This window comes from Alligator sinensis, unplaced genomic scaffold (genome assembly GCF_000455745.1).
Source record: "Alligator sinensis unplaced genomic scaffold, ASM45574v1 scaffold1156_1, whole genome shotgun sequence".
NCBI classification, from domain to species: domain Eukaryota; kingdom Metazoa; phylum Chordata; order Crocodylia; family Alligatoridae; genus Alligator; species Alligator sinensis.
Genome location: NW_005842296.1, coordinates 1,619,496 through 1,639,882, shown reverse-complemented (window position 1 = coordinate 1,639,882; position 20,387 = coordinate 1,619,496). Strand labels below are relative to the sequence as shown.

The following is a 20,387-nucleotide window of genomic DNA, read 5'->3' as shown; positions in this document are numbered from 1 at the left end:
CGGCGCGCCAGGGTGCGCACGGCGCGGCTCAGCTGGTTGTAGCGCGTGTAGTCCTCGCGGCGCGGGAGCCGGTAGCGCCGCAGCACGCGCAGCTCCGCCGTGCCGCCGCCCGCCGCCTCCCAGCTCACCAGGTCCAGCCGCTTCAGCAGCTTCTGCTCGTGGAACTTGAGCTTGCGGACCATCCTGCTGCTGCTGCTGCTGCTGCTCTGCGTCCGAGTCCGGGTCTGGGTGCTTCGGTCGCCGCTGCCGGCCACGTGGCTGCGCCCAGCGCTTCCAGTTCCGGGTGCGGGGCTGCGTTCTCATTGGCCGCTCCCCTTTGTGACGTCACGGTGCGGTCAAGCGTTCCGTTCCGCATTGTTCGGCCCCGCTCTGTGACGTCGCGTTGGCTCTCCGCCCCTTGCAGGCGCCTCCCCCGCAGGTTCTCTGCTCTCCGCGCGAGGTGTGCTCGGGGCTTCCCCCTGCTCCGACGGCGGTGGGCTTCTGGGGCAGGGTGTCTCGACCCTGGGCTGACGTTGCACGCTGCCGCGGCCGCCCTGCTGCAGGCCGGGGTGCTTGGTTTTGTGAGCCGTTTTTTTTAGGCTGAGACCAAAGTGTATTTCCCCTCTCTGTCATTTTGCCATCATCGTTTTCTTGGCTGGGGCTGCAAGCGAACTAGGCAGTAAGTCATGTCAAGCTCGGACCAGTGCCCCGGGTAGCAGCAGCATCCTGCGTTATGCTACTGCTGGTGCACACAGTGTCTAGAAAGCACCCAGCTTCCCGCAGGGATTCCCAGTGTAGTGTGGGCCAGTCGGGTGTAACGACTGTCCGCTTCTTGCGCTACGGATTGCTGGCAGTCACCTACAGGTCAGCGTACTTGGTGCTCTGGGCTGCAGTTAATTAGGTCTGTGCCATGACCTATGGACAGACTTGGGAAACTATAGGCAAAATAGTATGCAGAAGCCTGACTTGTTATCCTAGGTTATTCCAAAGCAGCATTAAGTTGCCTGACCTCAGTGGTTTGTGCCTCACAGGAGACAGAATCTAGTTCTCAGGACTGTAATGGCCGGTCTGAAAGGCATTACGCCTGTGTGAAAAACGTGTTTTCAGGTCGGCTCCTTGGGAATCAGGAATTCCTGTCGCCAGGAGCCAGCCAGTATAATTGGCTGACTTGGGACAGACTGCAGAAAGCAAGCTCTGAAGGACTTAGGGAACTGAACTATACTTTCAAGTCATCTCCTAATTTTGACCCCACCCTTGAAAAGGCAATACAAATAAGCAGACCTGGATACTAGCTGCTCACGTGCTTTTGTGTTATTTTCTTTAACAAAGGTCATGACATTGGGAAAGCAAGAGGAACATTAATAGAAGAACCCTTCAAATTTTCCTTTACTTTTGCATTCTGGACTGACAGAGGGAGATCTGGAGAAACAAAATTAGTAGGTAAGAATGGGTTTCAGTGTGCTCAGCGATATTTCATTTTCATTCTTCAGTGGGCTCAGCTATATTTCATTTGCAGGAAGTAAAGAAAAAGAAGTAGGATTTTATGCCATTTCTATGTCCCAGCTCCGCCTTTACGGGACCTCCTCATCCCTGCAAACGCCTGCCTAAGAGCAGCTGCAGGGCCAGGCCTCACATGCCTGGGTTCTCTTCAGCACAGAGTGCGACACTGTTCTAGGGATGATGACGGCTGGGCTCAAGCACAGGAGCAGAGGACAGGAATGCTGATCTGCATTCCCATCCCTGCCAGAGTCTGTGGAGCTTCAGACAGGTCACTCCTGTGCCTTGCCTTCCCCACTAGCAAAATAGAGATGAGTCTCCTGTGTGGTTACTTGTGTCATCACTGACAGCTAGGAGAAGTGGAAGTTAGTATTTTATACCTACTTCGCTTCCTTCTGTGGAGGAAGAAATGATTAGACTGGGACCAGAACCATAAAGAATCCAGCAAGAAGGATTTGTCAGAGTGGTAGCCTGACATTCAGTTTATCAGAGTCTGGAAAGCATTTTGAGATCTAGAATGCAAGTCATGACAGCACTGCATACTTGACTTGGCCGACCCTTAAAATAACTATGGAGATGTGTGTCACACGCACAGACACACAGATTCTATATACCTCCTGGTCACTCAAAACATGATCTGAAATGCTGATAAAGTTCTAGCCTACGTTAGGCAAACCACTAGCAAGCCTGCAGTTTGTATGTGGTCACAGGTACATGTGAGCACTTGGCCTTATCTGCAGTGTTGAGGAAGTTGTAAATACTTCAGAGCTTAAAAAAACAGGCCAATTTTGTTGTCTTTTCCTCCATCCAGTTGCATACATCCAACAGGGAAAGTGCTTCATGTCCTAACACTAACTTAAGACTGTTTTTAAGCAGTTGAAGTGCTGAGGTTTGTGACATAGCTACTGACCACAGGTTACATATTTATTAGGGGTTTATGATACATACTCTGCTTCTGAATTAAAATAAAGCAATTCATCTTTTAATACTTCATATACTGTATGTATATGTGTGTATACATACATACATATATATGTCTAATATATAGATAGATATAGATATATCTAGATATCTATAAAAAATGTTACTCTATGTCAAAGCGAAGGTGGAAAGAAAATAGGATAGTTCTTCAATGGGATCTCAGTGCTACTAGCAAGGGAGGTTGGGGAGCAGAAGGAAGGGATTCAGAGATCATCTAGAGGTGGAAGCTGGGGAGAGAATAGTATCAGGAGCTGAAAGGTGGGGCAGCAAAGGGATCAGAATGAGGCATTGGCTGAAAGAGGCAGAAGGAGATGGGGGCTAAGCTGGGATGGGGCTGTGCAGGGGAGGGTAATAGAGTCCCCAGTTTCATAGAATCATAAGTTGTACGTGTGTGCATGCACATGTATGTGCACGGGATTAAAGTGAGATGTCTCCCCAGCCGTGTGACACAAGGAGCTGCACTAAACGTGGCAGCTGTGTGAGGGGATGGTGTTGTGCTGCCAGAAGGGGAGCCCTCCAAAATGCTCCTCTCAGGCTTTGAACAAAGATGGAACTCCTACATCCAAAGGCAACTTCCTGCTCCTTGTGAGACTCATATGTCAGCTCATAATCAGGGGAGGGCACATCAGTGCAAAAAGCAGCTTTAATTTATGGTTGAACCCTAAACCTCCTGTAGCTCTGTCCAGAACCATCTGCTTTTTGTCTTGCATGAACCCCTGCTTGCTCCCAAAAGAGGGAGAGACTCTAGCTGTTTTCCACCATCTTAACCACTCACCTCCCCAGTGCCCTACCACTGGGGTCCTGCTGCTATAGCTTATACTCTTTTGCCAATATAACCTCTGTCTGAATCTGGCCCTTTAGTTCTGTATAAAGCATTTTACCCTCTAATGTATAGACATCTTAAAACTACCAATCTGACGCTGCATATAAGTGCTACGCAGCCCCGTGGGACAGGAAGTGAAGAATCCGGATAAAACTACAGGGAGTTGATTGAAGTGGGCAGACTGTAATTATCAAAGGAGGTTGAATTTTCCAAGGAAATCAGAGCTCACATCCTCCCCCTCAGCACATGTACAAAGCAGCTATCTCCCCCAGTCCTCAGCACTTCAGTCAATACCCTGCACTGCTGAAATTCTATGATCTGTGTTGTAAAGGAAGTCTTACTCGATGACACATAGCATGGTCCCTTCTGGCTTTACATCTGTGATTCCCATGCATGGTTCTTTGGACCCCAGTTGGTAGCTTGGTCCCAAACCTTAACATCCTGAATCTTTGTTCTCCTGTTCTTTTTTCCATTGCATCAGTTTGCTGGTCTGAAAAGAAGAAAAGAATCTCCCAAGGTCTGTTGTGGTTTTTTAGGTTTGGCTGTTAAAGCGCTGAAGAAATGGGAACCAAGGGCACTGCCAAGTTTTACAGGATTCCTGAAGGGAAGGGGCCTTATTCTGTTGGCTGCACAGACTTGATGACTGATGACACCGTTCAGGTAGGACACCTATATCTCTCCTGTCCCTCCCCACTTAAATCACTAGCCCAGCACCAGTATTAGATACTGACTACATGGAAAGGTCTGCTTATTCAGGTAGGAGGAAAATCACTGCTGCTCAGAACTGGAACCAAGCCTGCTTAAGCAAACAGTATTTTTTTTTAATGACTTAAGCAGTGGCAGAATTCACACTGGGTGGTTAGTGTAGGGCAGACAGGTAACACCTCTGGTCCAAGAATTGCTGTTAATGAGCTGATATGGTGGATGCTAGGATCAAAATGTTATATGAAACTGACAGGCAGATAAGTACCTTCCTCCAGCTTCCCAAACTTCAGGGGAGTGCAGAACTGGATCTAGATCTAAACATGAACGTTGTCGCTTAGGCCCACCTCTGAATACAGCTGAAGAGCCCAACCCCATTATCCTAGTTGAGGGAATCCTCCTACCAGCTAACAGCAAAGTAATTCACAGCAAATTCTTTGGGGCATGGCAGGAAAACATCTATTCCTCATGGGGCAGGAAGGATAGATAGGGATCAGAGGTTGCCACCCAGTAGAATGAATTGTATGCCCTACCCCTGTTCTCAGGGAGATGCGTCAAGGAAAGACAATCCATACAGAGCTCTTATGCACCCCAGTGCCTGCCTTAAACTCCATCCTTCCTGCTATATTGGTTCCAGGGGAACTTGCATTGAGGTCTCTATTGACTGCAGCATTTTCCCACCCCACAAGTCCCAGTGACATTTGGAGGTTGAGGGGAGGGATTGTACACAGTTCTGTTGCATTGAAAACAGCATCATTGCTTTTTTAATCGTGTCTGTTTGCCTCTGACATTGGTTAGTGATGTAACAGAGCTCTCCAAAGTCTAATAGCATAGGTAGAAAAGGTAATAACCAGTTACCAGGCCACAGCCCATACTATGCTGATTTGCATTTACAGATACCCTTGCCTCCTAATTTTCCTACACAATCACTTTTGTATTTGCATTGTACTTTTAATCACCAGAAAAAACCGTAAATGCTGGAATTTGTCTCTCATGATCATTGTTTACAGTGTTCATTTGCACATTTTTGTCTCTGAATTTTATAGTGTGTCCACCATATCCCTTTGGGTAGTTGAAATAAAGCTTAAGGGGTTCAAATTAGCTCTCATACCTTTATCAGGTAAATGATTTAGATAATTAAAATTCTCTCAGGGCTATTTGCAAACCACTTTTGCACATTTGTAAACAGTTGCTCATCTGAGTAATCCTCCATGGAGTAATTTCATATAATTATTACCAACGTGAATTAAGGTTTTGTGGCCTGTTCCTAAATACATTTTCAACATGAGAGCCATAAGAAAGTGTTTTGTGCAACTGAAAATAACTTCTATCTAGTGATCGTTGGGGTCTATATAGTAACAGACTAACAAACTCAAAATTTCAGACAATATGGAACTTTTTAACAGGTTTAGTTTAAAATAGTTCCTAATGATTCTCTTGTCATTTTGCACACAATCCTACAGTTCATATATTTAAGCAAAATACAACATGAGAAAGAAAGATATTTCAACAGTTTGATGCAGATTCAGTAGTGCACTAACAAGCAAGAATATTTTTATCTGCAGTTCTTAGCTGCATCCACACCTCCTTTGTTGTATGAAATGGCTTGTATAGAGCACCCCCCTGTGGTCTGCGTAGAAAAGCATTGGGCTGTAATTTGGGCAATTTGCCTGGTTCATGAAAAGATCCAGCGTTAGGGAATTGGAGAGGGGAGTGATCAGTAACTGGAATGAAAAAGTAGAGGGGAAGAGAGACCAAACAGACTTGGGAACTTTGTGAGTAGATGGCTTTAGAGGAAAAACAAATAATATAAAGCATGGAAGAAATACCCTGGAAGGCTGTTCTTCATAATATTTTGTTGTAACTGTGTACAGCTTTGATCTGGAGCTGCCCAAGTGCTTTACAGAGAGGGTACAGTAGATACTGTTGGCCCAAAGCCTATTTTGTATAAAACAATCTAAGTGCTCATAGGTTTTTCCCAGTGGGTGCTTGCAGGCATTAAACCCCACCCCCCAAAAAAACAATGCTTTAATTTAAACTCAACACAGGAGCCCCACACACACCCAGAAGAGGCATTGCGTTAGTTGGACCTGGCTCACCCAACGTCTGTGTCAGGCACTTTAGTGGGGTTTTGGTGCTTTTATCTAATAGCTGATTCAGCTATAGCTAAAAGCACCAAAAAGCCCCACTGAAGTGCATGACTTCTACAGATGCTGCAAAGCCGGGTTGAAGTAACGCACTGCTTCTTCAGTAAAGCATGGTTTGGGGGGGTTTTAATATCTGCAAACAGAGATCTAACATGTAAAACAAAAACAGCCATGGGTCATGGGTACTGAGCACCCGCTAATTTATTTCAGTGGGTGCTTGAGCCATGGAGCAACCACTATGTAAGTACTACTTACATATGTAAATGCAGTTGCCTGAAGAGCGTTTGGCACAGATTTCAGGACTTCTTGCCACCTGCACAACTGGTCTGGTCCTTCTGGACAGCTTTGCTATGGCCACATCTGCCCTGTGGTGATTTTATTCCACCTTGGGTAGGTGTGGAACTGTGCGCAAGTCCCTAAGGGTATGGCCAGAGGAAAAACAGCTGGGCCGATCGGGGGGGGGGGGGGGGGGGTGGGGGCTCTGGGTGGGGGGGGGGGGGGGGGGTATGACTCAATTGTTAGGGGGACGTGAAAGACCCAGATTCCAGGCCCTGCTGCTACTGGTCCACTTTACCTAATACCCATTTCATGCAAAACATAGGAAATCCACTAGGTTAGATACAGACCTCCTGAGGTAGAGATGACAATTTAAGTACAGTTTAAAGTATTTGTTTCAAAGAAACAGAATTTTTTTAAGGCGTGACTATAACAAAACTAATAGACTGTAATAAAAAAAAAAAATACTGTTCAGTAGCTGCAGCGTGTATTACATAGCAGACCTAAATCTGCATGAAATGACATATACATACACTGAACAGCAATAAAGGGATCTTAAAATCCCAGATTGCTAAATTCTAAAAACATAAGACTCACTATTGGGTAGCTAGCCTGCACGGAGCTTACCCAAGCTTGAGAGAAACTTCTGAAGATGCAAAGGTCTCGAGACACCTGCAGATGAAAACCTCAGCAAGAACAGGAGTGTGAAGCTGAAAAGTACCATCCAAGGGCAGAGCTCTGCTTTGGTTGCCCTAATGTAAAGCTGCAGTTACATTAATATGGGGAAGCAGGTATGCCTAAATTAGTGATTCTTAACCATGGGGTGCCACAACATGGGAGGAGATAAGCGAGGAGGTAAATAAATAAGCGCAGGCTCAAGTTTGTCCTTGCCTGAACAATACCCCATCCCCACTGCCCAGCCCCTCTGCAAGGAGGTAAGCCTGGCAATATGTAAATTAGTTTTTGAAACTGGGCGCCACTCAGTGGGCAAAAGTTATCGAGTCCAAAAAGGCTGAAAATCACTAATTTTGTCACCCTGTGGTCAAGCTGGATCTAATTAGCTTAGCGCTCCTACTGGCTCACTGTCCTCCTGGATTCACAATTCCTTGTAGCGGGCTACCCAGAAGGCCAGATTCAACAGGAGGATGCATATGACTTACTGATTAGGATTTTGCTGGGAGGTGGGAGATGTATGTTCAAATCCATTCACCAGTGTGAGGGGAGGCCTAGAAATGGAGTTTCTGTGATGCTATTTGGTAGGAGAGACTTCCTTGCTTATCTGCCTTGTTTTTCTCCAAGTAGTTTCCACACAGTTACATGCCTACCCAGGTAGAATAAGACTGTTGCAGAACATACGCGGGTGTAGTGACCTCCTTTGGAGCACATTCAGGACAAGCACCCCTGCCACCATTTTTAAGCGCAGGGCTGCTGATACCCAAGACGCAGTGGTGTTTTAAGTGGAGTAGCTCTTGGAGCCGCTCTAATTAAAGTGCCACCCCTCCCATCTCTGGAGCACATGGAAAAGTGCCCTTAGATGCTCTTAAGCCAAGTAGGGTTTGGTACACTGTCTTCAGTTTACAGACAGGAAGCTGCAGTGTGGAAAAGTGTTAGCTGTGCATCAAGTCAGTGCCACAGCAGGGTATTGAGCCCGAGTATCCTCATTCTTAGTCCATATCTTGTACATTAGAGCATATTACCTGAAACTAGTCTGAAGGCAATGCAGATGCTGAATGATTCAGACACTGGGGGCTGGAAGGGACCTCGCAAGATCATCGAGTCCAGACCCCCTGCCATAGGAAGGAAATCTGCTGGGGTCAGATGACCCCCGCAAGATAAGCACTCATCTTCAGTCACATTCTTCAATGAGACTGAAGAAAAGGCACTTCAAGATACTATACAGGATGAATTGAAAAATATGGAGATAAGGATAAAAAAAAGTTAGTGAATATTTTAGAGCTAGTAGGGTAGGGGCGTAGGTTGTAGCCATGTTGGTCTAAGGACATAGGCAAACAAGGTTCTTTAATCTAAAAATTTTTTTAAAAATTCCAACTATTTAAGTTGGTCTAATAAAAGATATCAGATTCACCCAAAGAACCTCGTCTGCCTTAGAACTAGTAGGGAATTTGTGCTATACACCACTTGAAATTAATGCTTTAATGTCAATTTGGTTCAGGAAGGAATAATATGTAACCAGATGCCAGCAATCATACTTGATTCTTTGAAAAATACAGTGCCATTGCTTTGAGATAAGAGCGGATCCTTTTCTACTAGTTATTTTTTTCACGGGACTCTCCCTTAAAACTTGTGGCAGGATTTTAACTTCTTAAATTCTTTGGCAGGAAGATTTTTCTTTCTTCTCAGGATTGTTTTCTCTTTTGCTTCAGTCACAGGCAAGCTTCTTGCGTCTGTATTATCCTTCACAAAATACCCCGAATAGTGAAGAAACACAGTGGATTCCCAGGAAAGAGTATTACTGCGGACTTTCGGAATTCCTTAACATGTACCGGGTAGTAGGGGAGAGACTTCTGCAATATTATTTTGGTAAGATTAGTTTATTCTCATTTTACTAGTTAAATGGTACATGTTATACTCAGGTTCTCCGTGATACTCCACATGTAAGGAATAGGTTACAACTGCTGGAGCTCAAGGTAATTCCCCATGTAGAGTTTATACTTATGGGTGCTTCCTGAGTCTGGGAGGGCACCTGCAAGCACGACCATTGGCATCAGCGGCAGGGCTGGAGCTGACAAGCTCCCGCTGGTGCTGCCGTTGGCACGGGGGTGGAGCTGGTGAGATCCCACAAACAGTCCCCAGGGGGCACATGCCCCCCCGCCCTGCCCCGTGCCCACCCTATACATCGCCAATGTTTACATTACTTCTCACCTCCCTAACTGTGGGGCAGTAACATTCAAATGATCCTGACTGCATGACTTGAGTAGTGCCCAAATGGATGTCTGAAACTGTTCATGGTTGCAAGCGCTATGGATATAATAAAAGCTTTGTGCAAAGTAAACACTACTAGGGAGATTTTCAAATCTGTAAAAGGCAGGTAGGTGCCAGGCTTCAACAGAAAGTCATTGAGAGTTGGATGCTTTTTGTCCTTTGAAGCCTTGAAAATTCTTCCCTGCAGCACTAGAGGCATGCATGGGCCCTGTGCCAATTCCCTGCCCACCAATGAAATTCTGGCTTCTGCTTAGTAATAAACAGAATTAGCCTTACAGTACAAGATCCACTCAACACCAGATTCCAGTTCTTGGATTCTCCTTGAGTACCCCCCACAGCAATCAGTGGGAATGCTTGTAGAGTAAGGAAGCTACTCAGAGAGGCTGGCAGCACTGGTCTTAAAGAAATGGTTGAATGAGATGCAATGCTAACTGCAAGTAACTTGCTTTATCTAGGCTCAGTGATATGTCCTGCAAAATGGAACACCACTTTCAAGCCTGGAGAAAAGTACCCTCTCATCATTTTTTCCCATGGACTTGGAGCTTTCCGGTAATTCTGCAACTGGTTAACACGCAGTTTGTTGCGCAAGATTGCAAGGGGAGAAGTGTCCCGTTGATGTAACTTCATTGAGTGTAGTGGTTACACCATGGAGGAATTTAGCCCATCAGGCTGACAGTTCTTAGGACTTCTTGAAAGCCATTTCAGTTGTGAGAGATAAAACATGCTGTTTTAACTGCTTGAAACAGGTTTAGAAACAAGGGGTCAGGCCCTTAGCTGGTATAAACCAAAATCAATGCCAGTTCATAAAAGCTGAGGATTTGGCCCAGTGGATGGTGTTTTGTTGTCTATTTCTAATTTAAAGATAAAAATAATTTTGTCCCAAAGGTGTTGTGAGGTTTAATGTTAGTAAAGCCCTTTGAAGGGGCAGAGTGCTATTTCTATCTGTGCTGTTTCAGTGATAGTTTCTCAAAACTGTAACAGTATCCAATATGGGACTTGGAAGCATGCTTTAATGACTTGCACCACAAAAGAAACCAGCTGCTATACGACAAAGCCAGTGATTTAAAGGGGAAATAACTGTATTGGGTATAGGGCAAAGACAATCTTGATATTGTTTCAGGAGCAATGTAGTGTGTATAACCAGACCATGCTTTTGATTTCAGGACTCTGTATTCAGCTATCTGCACCGAGATGGCATCGCAGGGTTTTATAGTGGCTTCTGTAGAGCACAGGTATGTACGGTACATAGCTTGTTGGGCCTGTCAGAAAAAGTCAAGCATTTTTCACAAAGTAAACTTCAAGCTCTGAACAACATCTTACAGTTCCTTACATTTGAAAAACACTTATTCTGATGGCAAGAGAATCTTTTTTTCCAGAAGTTTCCTTAGTCCTTTAAGTCTAAAATAATATTTAGGTGTACACTGATAAAAGATTTTCTTGGCCGATACTGGTAGCCGATTATTCACCAAGCATATTGGCTGATACAGATCTGATAACCGATTTACAGGAGCACAGCTGGCCAGTGTGGAGAGCAGCACCCTGCAGGTAAATCTGTGAAGGGGAAGGGGCGGGGGATGCGCAGATAGAGGTCCCCATGGTGAGGGAAGAAGTGGGGCAGGGGCTGAGGGCGCTGCATGAGACCCAGGGTTGGTGTTGGATGGAGCTGCAGGCAGCTAGTCCAGGGGATCAGTGTCCTGGTGCTTAAAAATGGCAGTGGGGGTGCTTGAACTAAAGCTCAAGTGAGCTTTAGTTCAAGCACCGCCACCACCATTTTTAAGCTCAGGGACACTTTTAGGAGCAAAGCCAAGCAGGGTGAGGGTGAATGCAGGCTGCCTGCTGTGGGCTTGGGGCTCTCCTCCCTGTCACCTTTGCCCTGGGAGCCCCGCATTGGCCACACATGCCTCGCCCACGCAGTAGCGGGGGCATAACTTGCCACCTCCACTGCTGCCGGATGGGCAGGGGACAGCCAGGCTCCCAGGGCAAAGGCAGCAAAGAGCCCTGAACCCACAGCGGGCAGCTTGCCTCTGCATCGTACACAAATCTGGGGGGAGGGGGCACGTGCCTCCCTATACCTCTCCCAGGAGCTGCACGCAGTGGCCAGGAGCCACCCACCCTGCCCTACCCCGCCAGATGAACTGCCTGTGGCTCCAACCTGCTCCCCACTCCAGCCCGGGTCCCATTCACTGCCCTGGCCAGCTCCACTTCCTCCCTGTGGGGGCCTCAATCTGCCCCCCACCCCTTCCCCTCCACAGTCTTACCTGCAAAGTGCTGCTCTCCACGCTGCCCAGCTGCAATTCTGGCCATATGTATGCTATGGCTGCACACATGCACATGGTGTCCTGGCCAGAAAGTATCAATAACATTATCGGCTACACTGGCCAAAAAAAGCCGATAGCCAATAATGTTAATTTTCCTTTTATTGGTGCTGATCCGATATGGCACTGATATATCACACCTCTAATAATATTTTTTTTCTTAAAACCATAACTACTTCCCTATGGCTCAACTCTGCATCTGAATAAAGAGAAAAATTTGAATTTCTTCTCCAAGGACAGAAGAAGCTACAATAACAATTGTATGTTAACACTTATTTTCAAATTTGCTGTTGCGGTCTTTTAATTTTAAGACTCTAGCAGAGCAAAGTCAGTTCGCTTTCTATTCCAACTGTATTATCTACATTTAATTATAGTGCTGCTTTAGTTAACTTCTGGATGTTGGGAGGCAGTCTCTTTAGCTATAGGGTGAAAATCCTGGTACCACTGATGTTAAATGAGAGACCCTATGAAACTAGGAAGGTGAACACACACTCAGAAGGATTTTCTGTATCATAGAGACAAATCTGCTTCAGCAACTTATTACTTGAAGGAGAAGTCATGCTGGGAAGCACAAGAAGAGGCTACATCAGATATAGAAGAGGAGTGGATATATTACCAGAGGCTAAAAGCAGGTGAAGAGGAGCTTCCTCTGCGCCACAAACAGGTGTTTGTTGTGGGATTCTCCCCATACCTTCTCTGGGACTGGTTAAGGCTAGCATCTATGCAAGGCCAACGGTCACATTTTCCATCCTGGAACAGTTCTGGGCTACCATCTTCTGCCACCCCAGCAATGGCCATCAGGAGCATAAGCTGCAATTTGTGACCAACCTAACCGGGCTGGTAAAAGCCACTGCTATAGGCCTAGTTATACCAGCAAAACACACCTGTTTTCAGATGTAACATTTTGCTTAGGGGTGAGGGCTGGACTGAATTATGCCAATGCTGCCCTATTTTGACCCAAGAAAATGGTCATAAACTTAGGGCCTTTCAGGTCATTCCAGCTAGGAGGAGCTGACCAGATCTGATATTTCTTCTATGCAATTCTATTTACAATGTTGCTGATTTTCCTAAGTGCAAGGGGAATCAACCAAGCCAGAGAGAGTTTCCAAGCTCCCAACCTAAACCTCTCAGTCAGCATGCCCCCAAAAAAATCTCCCTTAAAGCTTTTCCTCAGTCATGCTACATTTGTTCAGGCTGTGCCTGAAGCTTCCTGCTCCGTTTCTGCCCTCCTGGGGGACGTGTGTGCACACACTCTCAAACGGCTTGAGACGTACCTTTTCATTGGGTTTTGATGCCATTATCTCCACTCTCTTAAAAGAAGCGTTCATCCAACAAGGTTTCACCCCACCCATTACAATGTCAAGGCACAAGTCTTGCCATGATAAGCTGCATCCACACTAAGGGGGCTAGGCAGGTACAATATCCTGAGATATCTATATCTATATATATCTATATCTATATATACACACACACACACACACACACATACACACCTGCCAAGTGTAGACGTTGCCTCTGGGAGAAATTTTCCTCACTCAAGCCAAACCCCAGAGTCAGTGGACACGTTTCCATTAATGATAGTAAGTTCTGGATCAGGGCTTTCATGGAGTCTCTGCTGAAGGTGGTTCCAACGAGTTAACTTCTACATCCATAAAGCAACAAGTAGCATCTCACGCACACATCTAACTTCCTACTGGAAACACCAAATAATTGTTATTTTAAAAATCTTGATATAACTCGCCAGTATCCCACAAACAGTTCTGCCAGTTAGCGACTTCTCTGATGGGGCTGCATGTCGCTCCCACTTAGAAATCTAGTTCCAAAAGAGTAAGAGAATATTTTCCTGCTCAGTAAAATAAAGGAATGGAAAGCAATTCTTAAACATCTTTCTGAACATATTAAAACCTCATGTCTGAGCTTTGCAACAATCTTTAAGTAACATATGTACAATATGAGATGGGCTCTCTAATTCTCATTTAAGGTCTGCCTAGTTTAAAACCAAAGCTGTATTAACACATTTTACAATTTTGATACGATCAAGGCAAGTTGTATTGGGGCATATCAGTTCAGTGAGCTCATCCTAAGGGAAGCCAAGCATTCATCCCAAATTGAAGCTGTCCAGTAACACTCACAGTTAAGTTGAGTCCCAAGTGGGGTATCAACTCAAAGCCCTTGTATCACTTAAATCCTGAGGAACAAATTCCCTGCTCATTCCCAAGAGCACAGCTCTTTTTTTTTTTCTTTCAATCAAGGGATCAAGTCTGATTAAGAGCAGGATTTAGCATGCGTCTACCTAAACAAATATGTGGTCCTATTGATTTGAGGCCCATTGATTTATTCTTAATTGTTTAACTAAAAGCCTGGTAGTTTGGTCTTGCCATCCCAAATGATAATTGTTGCTGACTTTCATGTGTGTCCAGGTGCAAAAGAGAGCAGAGGAATGCATCAGAGCTCTGAACCTCATTCTTGATATCAGTTCTGGAAAACAAGTAACAAATCTGCTGTCCTTAAACTTTGATTGGACTCTCTTAAAGGTGAGTGAAGAGATGTGGGCTCATTTTGTTAACAGCCTGACAGCCCTGTTTGATTTGCTTTACTATGCATGTATTTAAACTAGTAATCTCCCCAGAACAGCCAAACATTAGGCATTAATAATTTTCCCCTCAAGCTATCCTACTGACAGCTGATATAATTCTGCAGTCTCAAGCTTTTAATGTAGATATTAATATAGTTGAGAGAGGAATGTCTTTTATAGTCTTTTTTTTTTTGGCAGGATTCAGTTGATACTAACAGGATAGTTGGGATGGGTCATTCTTTTGGTGGTGCTACAGTAATTGAGACGCTCAGCAGAGAAAGTAAATTCAAGTAAGTATCATAATGCAAAAACAAGCTAGTGTTTTTTTGTGTAGAGGCACTAGCTTATTAGAAATCTTATCTATTTAAGTATTAACCAGGATTACAGTCTTCATAGAAGTGGTAGTTTTCTACTTCCTAACAACTCTTACTTCTCTGAGCTCAGAAGGCAGATGATAGCTTTTTGAGAAATACTCATTTGCTGGTTTGTGCTGTGAACCTCTGAAATTCTGGCAGGACTTCTATCAGAGATTAATGAGTAGGTAGAACAATGGTCTTCTCACTTCATATAAAATGGACTTCCAGGTTGAAATGAAAGCGCTGTATCCACTCAAAAATGTATTTATATAGAGCCACTTGCCCATGCTTATTGCAAATCAAAGCATGCTGCAATACCATGTGGACCGTTCTTTCCATACGATTGTTATTCTTACCAGATGTGGTATTGCCTTCGATGCCTGGATGCTGCCACTAGACGATGAAGTCTATCACAAGGTCCAACAGCCATTGCTGTTTATCAACTCAGAAAAATTCCAGTGGGCCACTAATGTCATGAAAATGAGGAAGCTTGGCAACCAAAACAAAATGATCACCATCAAGTAAGTATTATAATCCTATAGCCCTATGATAGTCTTTAGTTGAGGATTGTTTACTTGTAAGTTTTGCAAAAAAAAAAAGCCCAGTACTCTAAGCACATTTGATGTAATAATTGGCAAGGCACTAACACACTCATACTACCACCAGCTGCAGTATGAGTGTGTTAGTGCCTTGCCAATTATTACAACCTCACCCTCAGAACTTATTACAGAAGGTGTTTTCATCTTCAGATCAGCTTAGGTGAAAGTTTGATGCTTTATGTAAAGCCCTGCTATATAGCAAAAGACTCATGCTCAGATCCAAAGCCCTGAGTTCAGCAAATACCCTACCTTTTACAGCACTTGGAAAGAGGTACTTAAAAAAAGAAAGCAGATGTGCAGAGAGCAATCGAAGCTAGACAAAAAGAGTAAAATGCTGAAGTAATGCAGGGTCTAGGCACTTTTTAATCAGAGAAAGAAGCTCCATTTATTTGGGATTCTGAGCTGTAAACCCTCTCCTGGAATCAGCCAACTAAATTCTTTCTAGAATAATAGAAAAAGACAAACTCCTCTCCATGCTACCCAGTAGCCCAACTGAGTGCTCTAACTTCCAGGATGTGGAAGAAAGGGGGTTCAAGTGCTCTGGCTGCCAGGTTATTGATTCTTCTAGGATAGATCTCTAGCTCAGATTGGAGTTTTGCTGGAATAGTCCCAAGCCTTAGTCTACCTACTTCCCAGTGTCAAGCCTTAGTCAACCCCAGGGGTGGGAAAAATACAGCCTATGGACCACATGCAGCCCACCAACTGATCGGATCCAGCCTGCGGCTGCCCCTGCAGTGCTGCACGGGGAGCGGGGGCGAGGAAGTTTTGACAAGTTGTTGCATGGGGAGGGGTGGGGGCCAATGCTGACCCAGCCCACAACAGCTCATCAGAACTCCCTATGGTCCAAATAATTGCCTACTCCTGGTCTACCCACACTCATTTCCAAGATGACTGGACTAAAGTTATTGTATTGACTCGTGCGTGTACACACACACACACACACACACACACACACACACACACACACACACACACACACACACACACACACACACACTAACCAGGTTGGCTGTGGCACTCCTCTGGGATGTACCAGACTGAGGTTAAAATCCCTGCCATAAAAAAGGAAATTCAATCTGGGTCTTCCACATCCTGAGCAAGTGCTCTAAACATGATTCTGGAGTGAGGATCTGTGCACATATTGTGGTAGATGGACTCCCATGTGTTCTGCTTTTGCTTTTATTTTTCATATACCAGACCCTGGAAAGTAGTATTTTTGTATCCAAGTTGGGAGCTTCACAGTCAGTTACAGCTGCAACCCACCATGCAACCCAAGTGGGACATTTGGCCAGCGGCTCTGCATAGATCATTCACTCCCTTGGCTTATCCATCAGCTCTTTGTCCATACTACCTGCCACACTGCTCACCAGTCTTCCTTTGCCATTAAACTACAGTAATTCCACCACATTCTGGGCAGTGGAAGCAACTATAGCGGTTGCCCTTACTAACTAAACCTACAAGTTATGCATCATAGATCCCATTTTAGGACTTGCTACTAGAAGCATCACGTGTAAGACACTTGAGGCAATTATTCCACACCACCTGGCACGTAGTCACACTTCCACTGGACTACTGTATAGAGTTTTCATTTACTTAACAAGAAAAGAAAGTGGGAGAATATAGTAAGTCATCAAACAGAAAAGTTTTTTCTTTTCTTTTTTTAAATAGAAAGACAGCCATCATTTGTTCTTCATGCTCATTGGGAGTAGGTCAATAATTGGGTTAAATTTTCCATATACGAAGAAAAAATTTACCTATATGAATAGGAAAATATAGGACAGTGTAGGGAGGTTGTGGAATTTTCTTTAGTGAAAGTTTAAATAGGTTAGAAAGGTGCATGGCAAGAATTTTCTAGGTACCTACCTCTTACCTCAAAGCAGGGGGGTGGACTAGATGACCTTGGGATCCCTATGGAGTCTATGACTATTGCAGCCCTTCAGGATCTCTGTTGCATACCCAAAAAATCTTATCCAGGACTTTAGCAATGTTTGTGAGGCCTATATTCCAGGAGAGAACTAATATGAGAAATAGCAAGATGCAAAATTAGTACAAGTCCACACCTTCATCTCCTATTTGCATACAGTGAGTGCATCCTTACAGATGTCTTTATTGCACGTTTTGCCTTTTGTTGTATAACTGCCTTCCTGCGACTTCTACACATCTGTTTACAGGGGAACAGTACATCAGAGTTTTCCAGACTTTACTTTCCTGACTGGTCAGTTTGTTGGAAAATTTTTCAAGCTAAAAGGAGAAATAGATCCAAATATAGCTATTGATATTTGCAACAAAGCTTCGTTAGCCTTCTTGCAGAAACATTTAGGTAAGTAACTACATTTGTTATTGTGCCTTTAAAACAGCAGTTCTTCTCAAGTTCTGCATGTAGTTAATGAGGTCTTCATCTTTATTCAGCCTCTCATGCCCTATAAATAAATGATTTATAAAGTTTTCTCTAGGAACCAAAAAGCAAAATGTGAATTCTCTCAGCATCTGCTGGGATCACCATTACAAAGATGTATATGTCCTTTACCTAAATAGTCAGCTGCTTTTCCTGCAGCCTTGTAACAAGGCAGGGGGTTGGGAGGGTGTTACTTGCATGTGCAAACCAGGTTAAAGTGCCTCAACTCAGAAATATTTCAGGCTTTTCTGTTTTGTTTTGTTTTTTAAATAGATCAGAAGCTTTACAGCATCTCAAACTTTAGGATGCTATATTTAATCAAGCCAGTTTAGAAAACTAAATTTTGGAAAGCCTCTTAGAAATCAATAAAATCTAATTAAAGAAACTCTGAAGTTCCTTCAAGCAGTAGTTGCTTTGGTCACATTTGTTTCATTTCTACCTTTCAAAGGTCTCAAGAAAGATTTTGATCAGTGGGATCCTCTTGTAAATGGAGAAGGACAGAATGTTATTCCAGGCACGAACATCAATCTACCTCCAGATCAGCCCGAGTCACTAGACTGATGAAATATTGCCATGCATCAAAAAAACCACTTTGACTAACAGAAACAGTGCTACAGAAGTGGCTACAGGGTTTTGTTGGGATTTTTTCTTCTTCCTTTGGAGGTCAGGAGTGGAATAACTTAACAAGAGAGTGACTGTGACATCAGGTGGGGTCCGGTTACTTTGGAATAGAAGGTTAAGGTTTTACTTTCGTTTTAAACAATAAAATACTTACTTGATATATTGATTTTAGCCAACTGATTAAATTATGGTGTCCTAATCTAAACAGGGCAAAGCAGCTAGTTATTCAATGCCTGGAAAAAGTTGAAGGGGGAAGGAAGGGAAGGACAGGATAGCCACACACAACTTGACAGCAGAGTATAAAATGGCTTCAACCAAAAAAGGCACCGTATTTTTCCAGCTGAATTCAAACTGAAGATGCAAGACATCACCGTACTTATTTTCAAGGAGTACTTTTAAAATGATATGGGTTATATGCAAGAGAATAAAAAGTTTTTAAAAACAGTTGAACATCACTGTTCTTCAAGCTATGAACTCCCAAGATAGTTCAAGCTGGATAAACTGGTAGACAAGGTAGGGTCCTGAGAACTGGATGTGCTTGAAGTTGATGTGGAGAGGGGGCAAAAGGAGTGAACTGTAAAGGGCGTACAGGAGTTTGCTCTGGGGCCCGTTCTTATAAACAAACACACACCTTTAGATACATTTAGCAGTAATTCATAGGTAAGGACCTACCGAAATCATGATTTCATGGAAAATGCAAAATCTGGTATGGCTTGTGAAAGTGGTCAATGCCCGCAAAAAAATAAGAAAAAAAAAAAAAACTTACTGGAAAAAAAAAAAAAAAATGCTGGCTCCCAAGAGGGAGCTAGCAGTCATCATGGTGCTGCAGCTCAGCTGTGCAGCCTACCTGGGGGAAGGGGGTGGGGCCTGCCAGCACATGGGAGCCCAAGATGGCTCCACTCCTCCTCACTGATTGGCTGAGAAGGCTGCTTGATGTTGTTCAGCCCCACCCCTCCACCAATCAGCAGCAAGGGGTAGGGCCACGCAATGGACAGTCCTGGCAGCCAAGCAGCAGCAAGGGGCAGGGCCACCTGGGTTCCTCAGCCAGAGGGGACCCTGACCACAATAAGCCCTCAAAAGTTGTAGCTGGCCCTGTGATCTGCCCATAGAAAAAATCAGCCAGCTGCCTCGAGTTGGGTAGACCCCTGTTTATAGGTTTCAAAAAAGCTACAGCACAAAACTAAACAACTACATTTTAACAAGCAGCCCAGCTACCACTGGCTGAAGCAGAGTATTTGCATACAAATAACAGCCTGCCATTAGAATCACACATTCAGAAAACATTTTTAAGATTTTTTTGTAGAATAATGTCCTATTACCAAATGACATCAAGATCTGTCATGAGGATTGCGGCTGAGGATTTTAAAGTGACGCATAAGATTTTCCATGGTACCAAAGGATATGGCTATGTAAAACAATGCCATGTTGTGCAAAGATCCCAACTTATCTCTGCACATATTAGCTTCAGATCAGAAGCAGCATCTGAATTAATGTTGCATACAGCCTAGGCTAGCAATTAGCTCCCCGGAGCCTATTAACCCAGAGCAAGTGCCACACTGATACAGTTAAATTGATTTTAGTTCCAGACCTGGCAAATGAAGAACTCCCACCGATACCTCTGCATGGTGCTGCCTTGCACCATACAAACATATCCTGAGTGATCTCACAAATCCCACTGACCATCAATTACTTTGTACAAGTTGCTAATGCAATTTGGAAAAGTCCTACTTTTACAGTTTTGTGCAGAATCAGTGCTTGTGGCACAAAACTGCATTTCTATTCTATGTGCACCAAACTTTTTGAGTTCTTATTTTACCTGTAACAGCAGTATTCCTTTACCTTCTTTAATGTAAGGTAATAAAACTGCTCTACTGCAGCAAGTCTGCTCCACACCAATCTCTGCAGCAGCAAAAGATGTCATGTCTTGCACTCACCAGTTTGAAGATTTTGTCCATGCTGAAGTTACTCTATCCTGCTGCATATAAATCTGTGGCATTTGTAGACATTTAGAACAGTTTTCAAAGCACCACAGGAGTGTTGCTTGTGTATATTCTGCCGTTGGCCATGTTTTGAAGTCTGTTCCTCCAGCAGCTTGTAGTCCATTTGTTTAACAGCTGAAGGCAAATGTGCATTGTATGCTACAAACCAGCAGAGACGTCAAAGACCAGGACTAGAGAA

The 20,387-nt window shown here is 44.1% G+C and overlaps 2 protein-coding genes across 6 annotated transcripts in view; one reads left to right on the top strand and one right to left on the bottom strand.

Moving 5' to 3' along the window:
• IMP3 (IMP3, U3 small nucleolar ribonucleoprotein) overlaps positions 1-267 on the bottom strand; it is a 3,813-nt gene extending 3,546 nt beyond the window's left edge. The window contains 1 exon segment of the mRNA XM_025209589.1: positions 1-267. Coding sequence (XP_025065374.1) covers positions 1-182 — 182 coding nt within the window. The 5' untranslated portion in view covers positions 183-267.
• The window catches only part of PLA2G7 (phospholipase A2 group VII), a 26,940-nt gene extending 8,565 nt beyond the window's left edge, over positions 1-18,375 (top strand). The window contains exons 1-12 of one of the 5 annotated variants that reach the window (XM_014522075.2): positions 340-418; positions 1,309-1,419; positions 3,762-3,940; positions 8,790-8,946; positions 9,804-9,897; positions 10,512-10,580; positions 12,180-12,327; positions 14,084-14,197; positions 14,437-14,528; positions 14,954-15,115; positions 17,365-17,513; positions 18,037-18,375. In XM_014522075.2, coding sequence (XP_014377561.1) covers positions 3,842-3,940; positions 8,790-8,946; positions 9,804-9,897; positions 10,512-10,580; positions 12,180-12,327; positions 14,084-14,197; positions 14,437-14,528; positions 14,954-15,115; positions 17,365-17,513; positions 18,037-18,149 — 1,197 coding nt within the window. In that variant the 5' untranslated portion in view covers positions 340-418; positions 1,309-1,419; positions 3,762-3,841 and the 3' untranslated portion in view covers positions 18,150-18,375. The other 4 variants (XM_014522074.2, XM_006028220.3, XM_014522073.2 and 1 more) reach the window with 4 other exon arrangements.
• Positions 18,376-20,387: the final 2,012 nt, after the last annotated feature.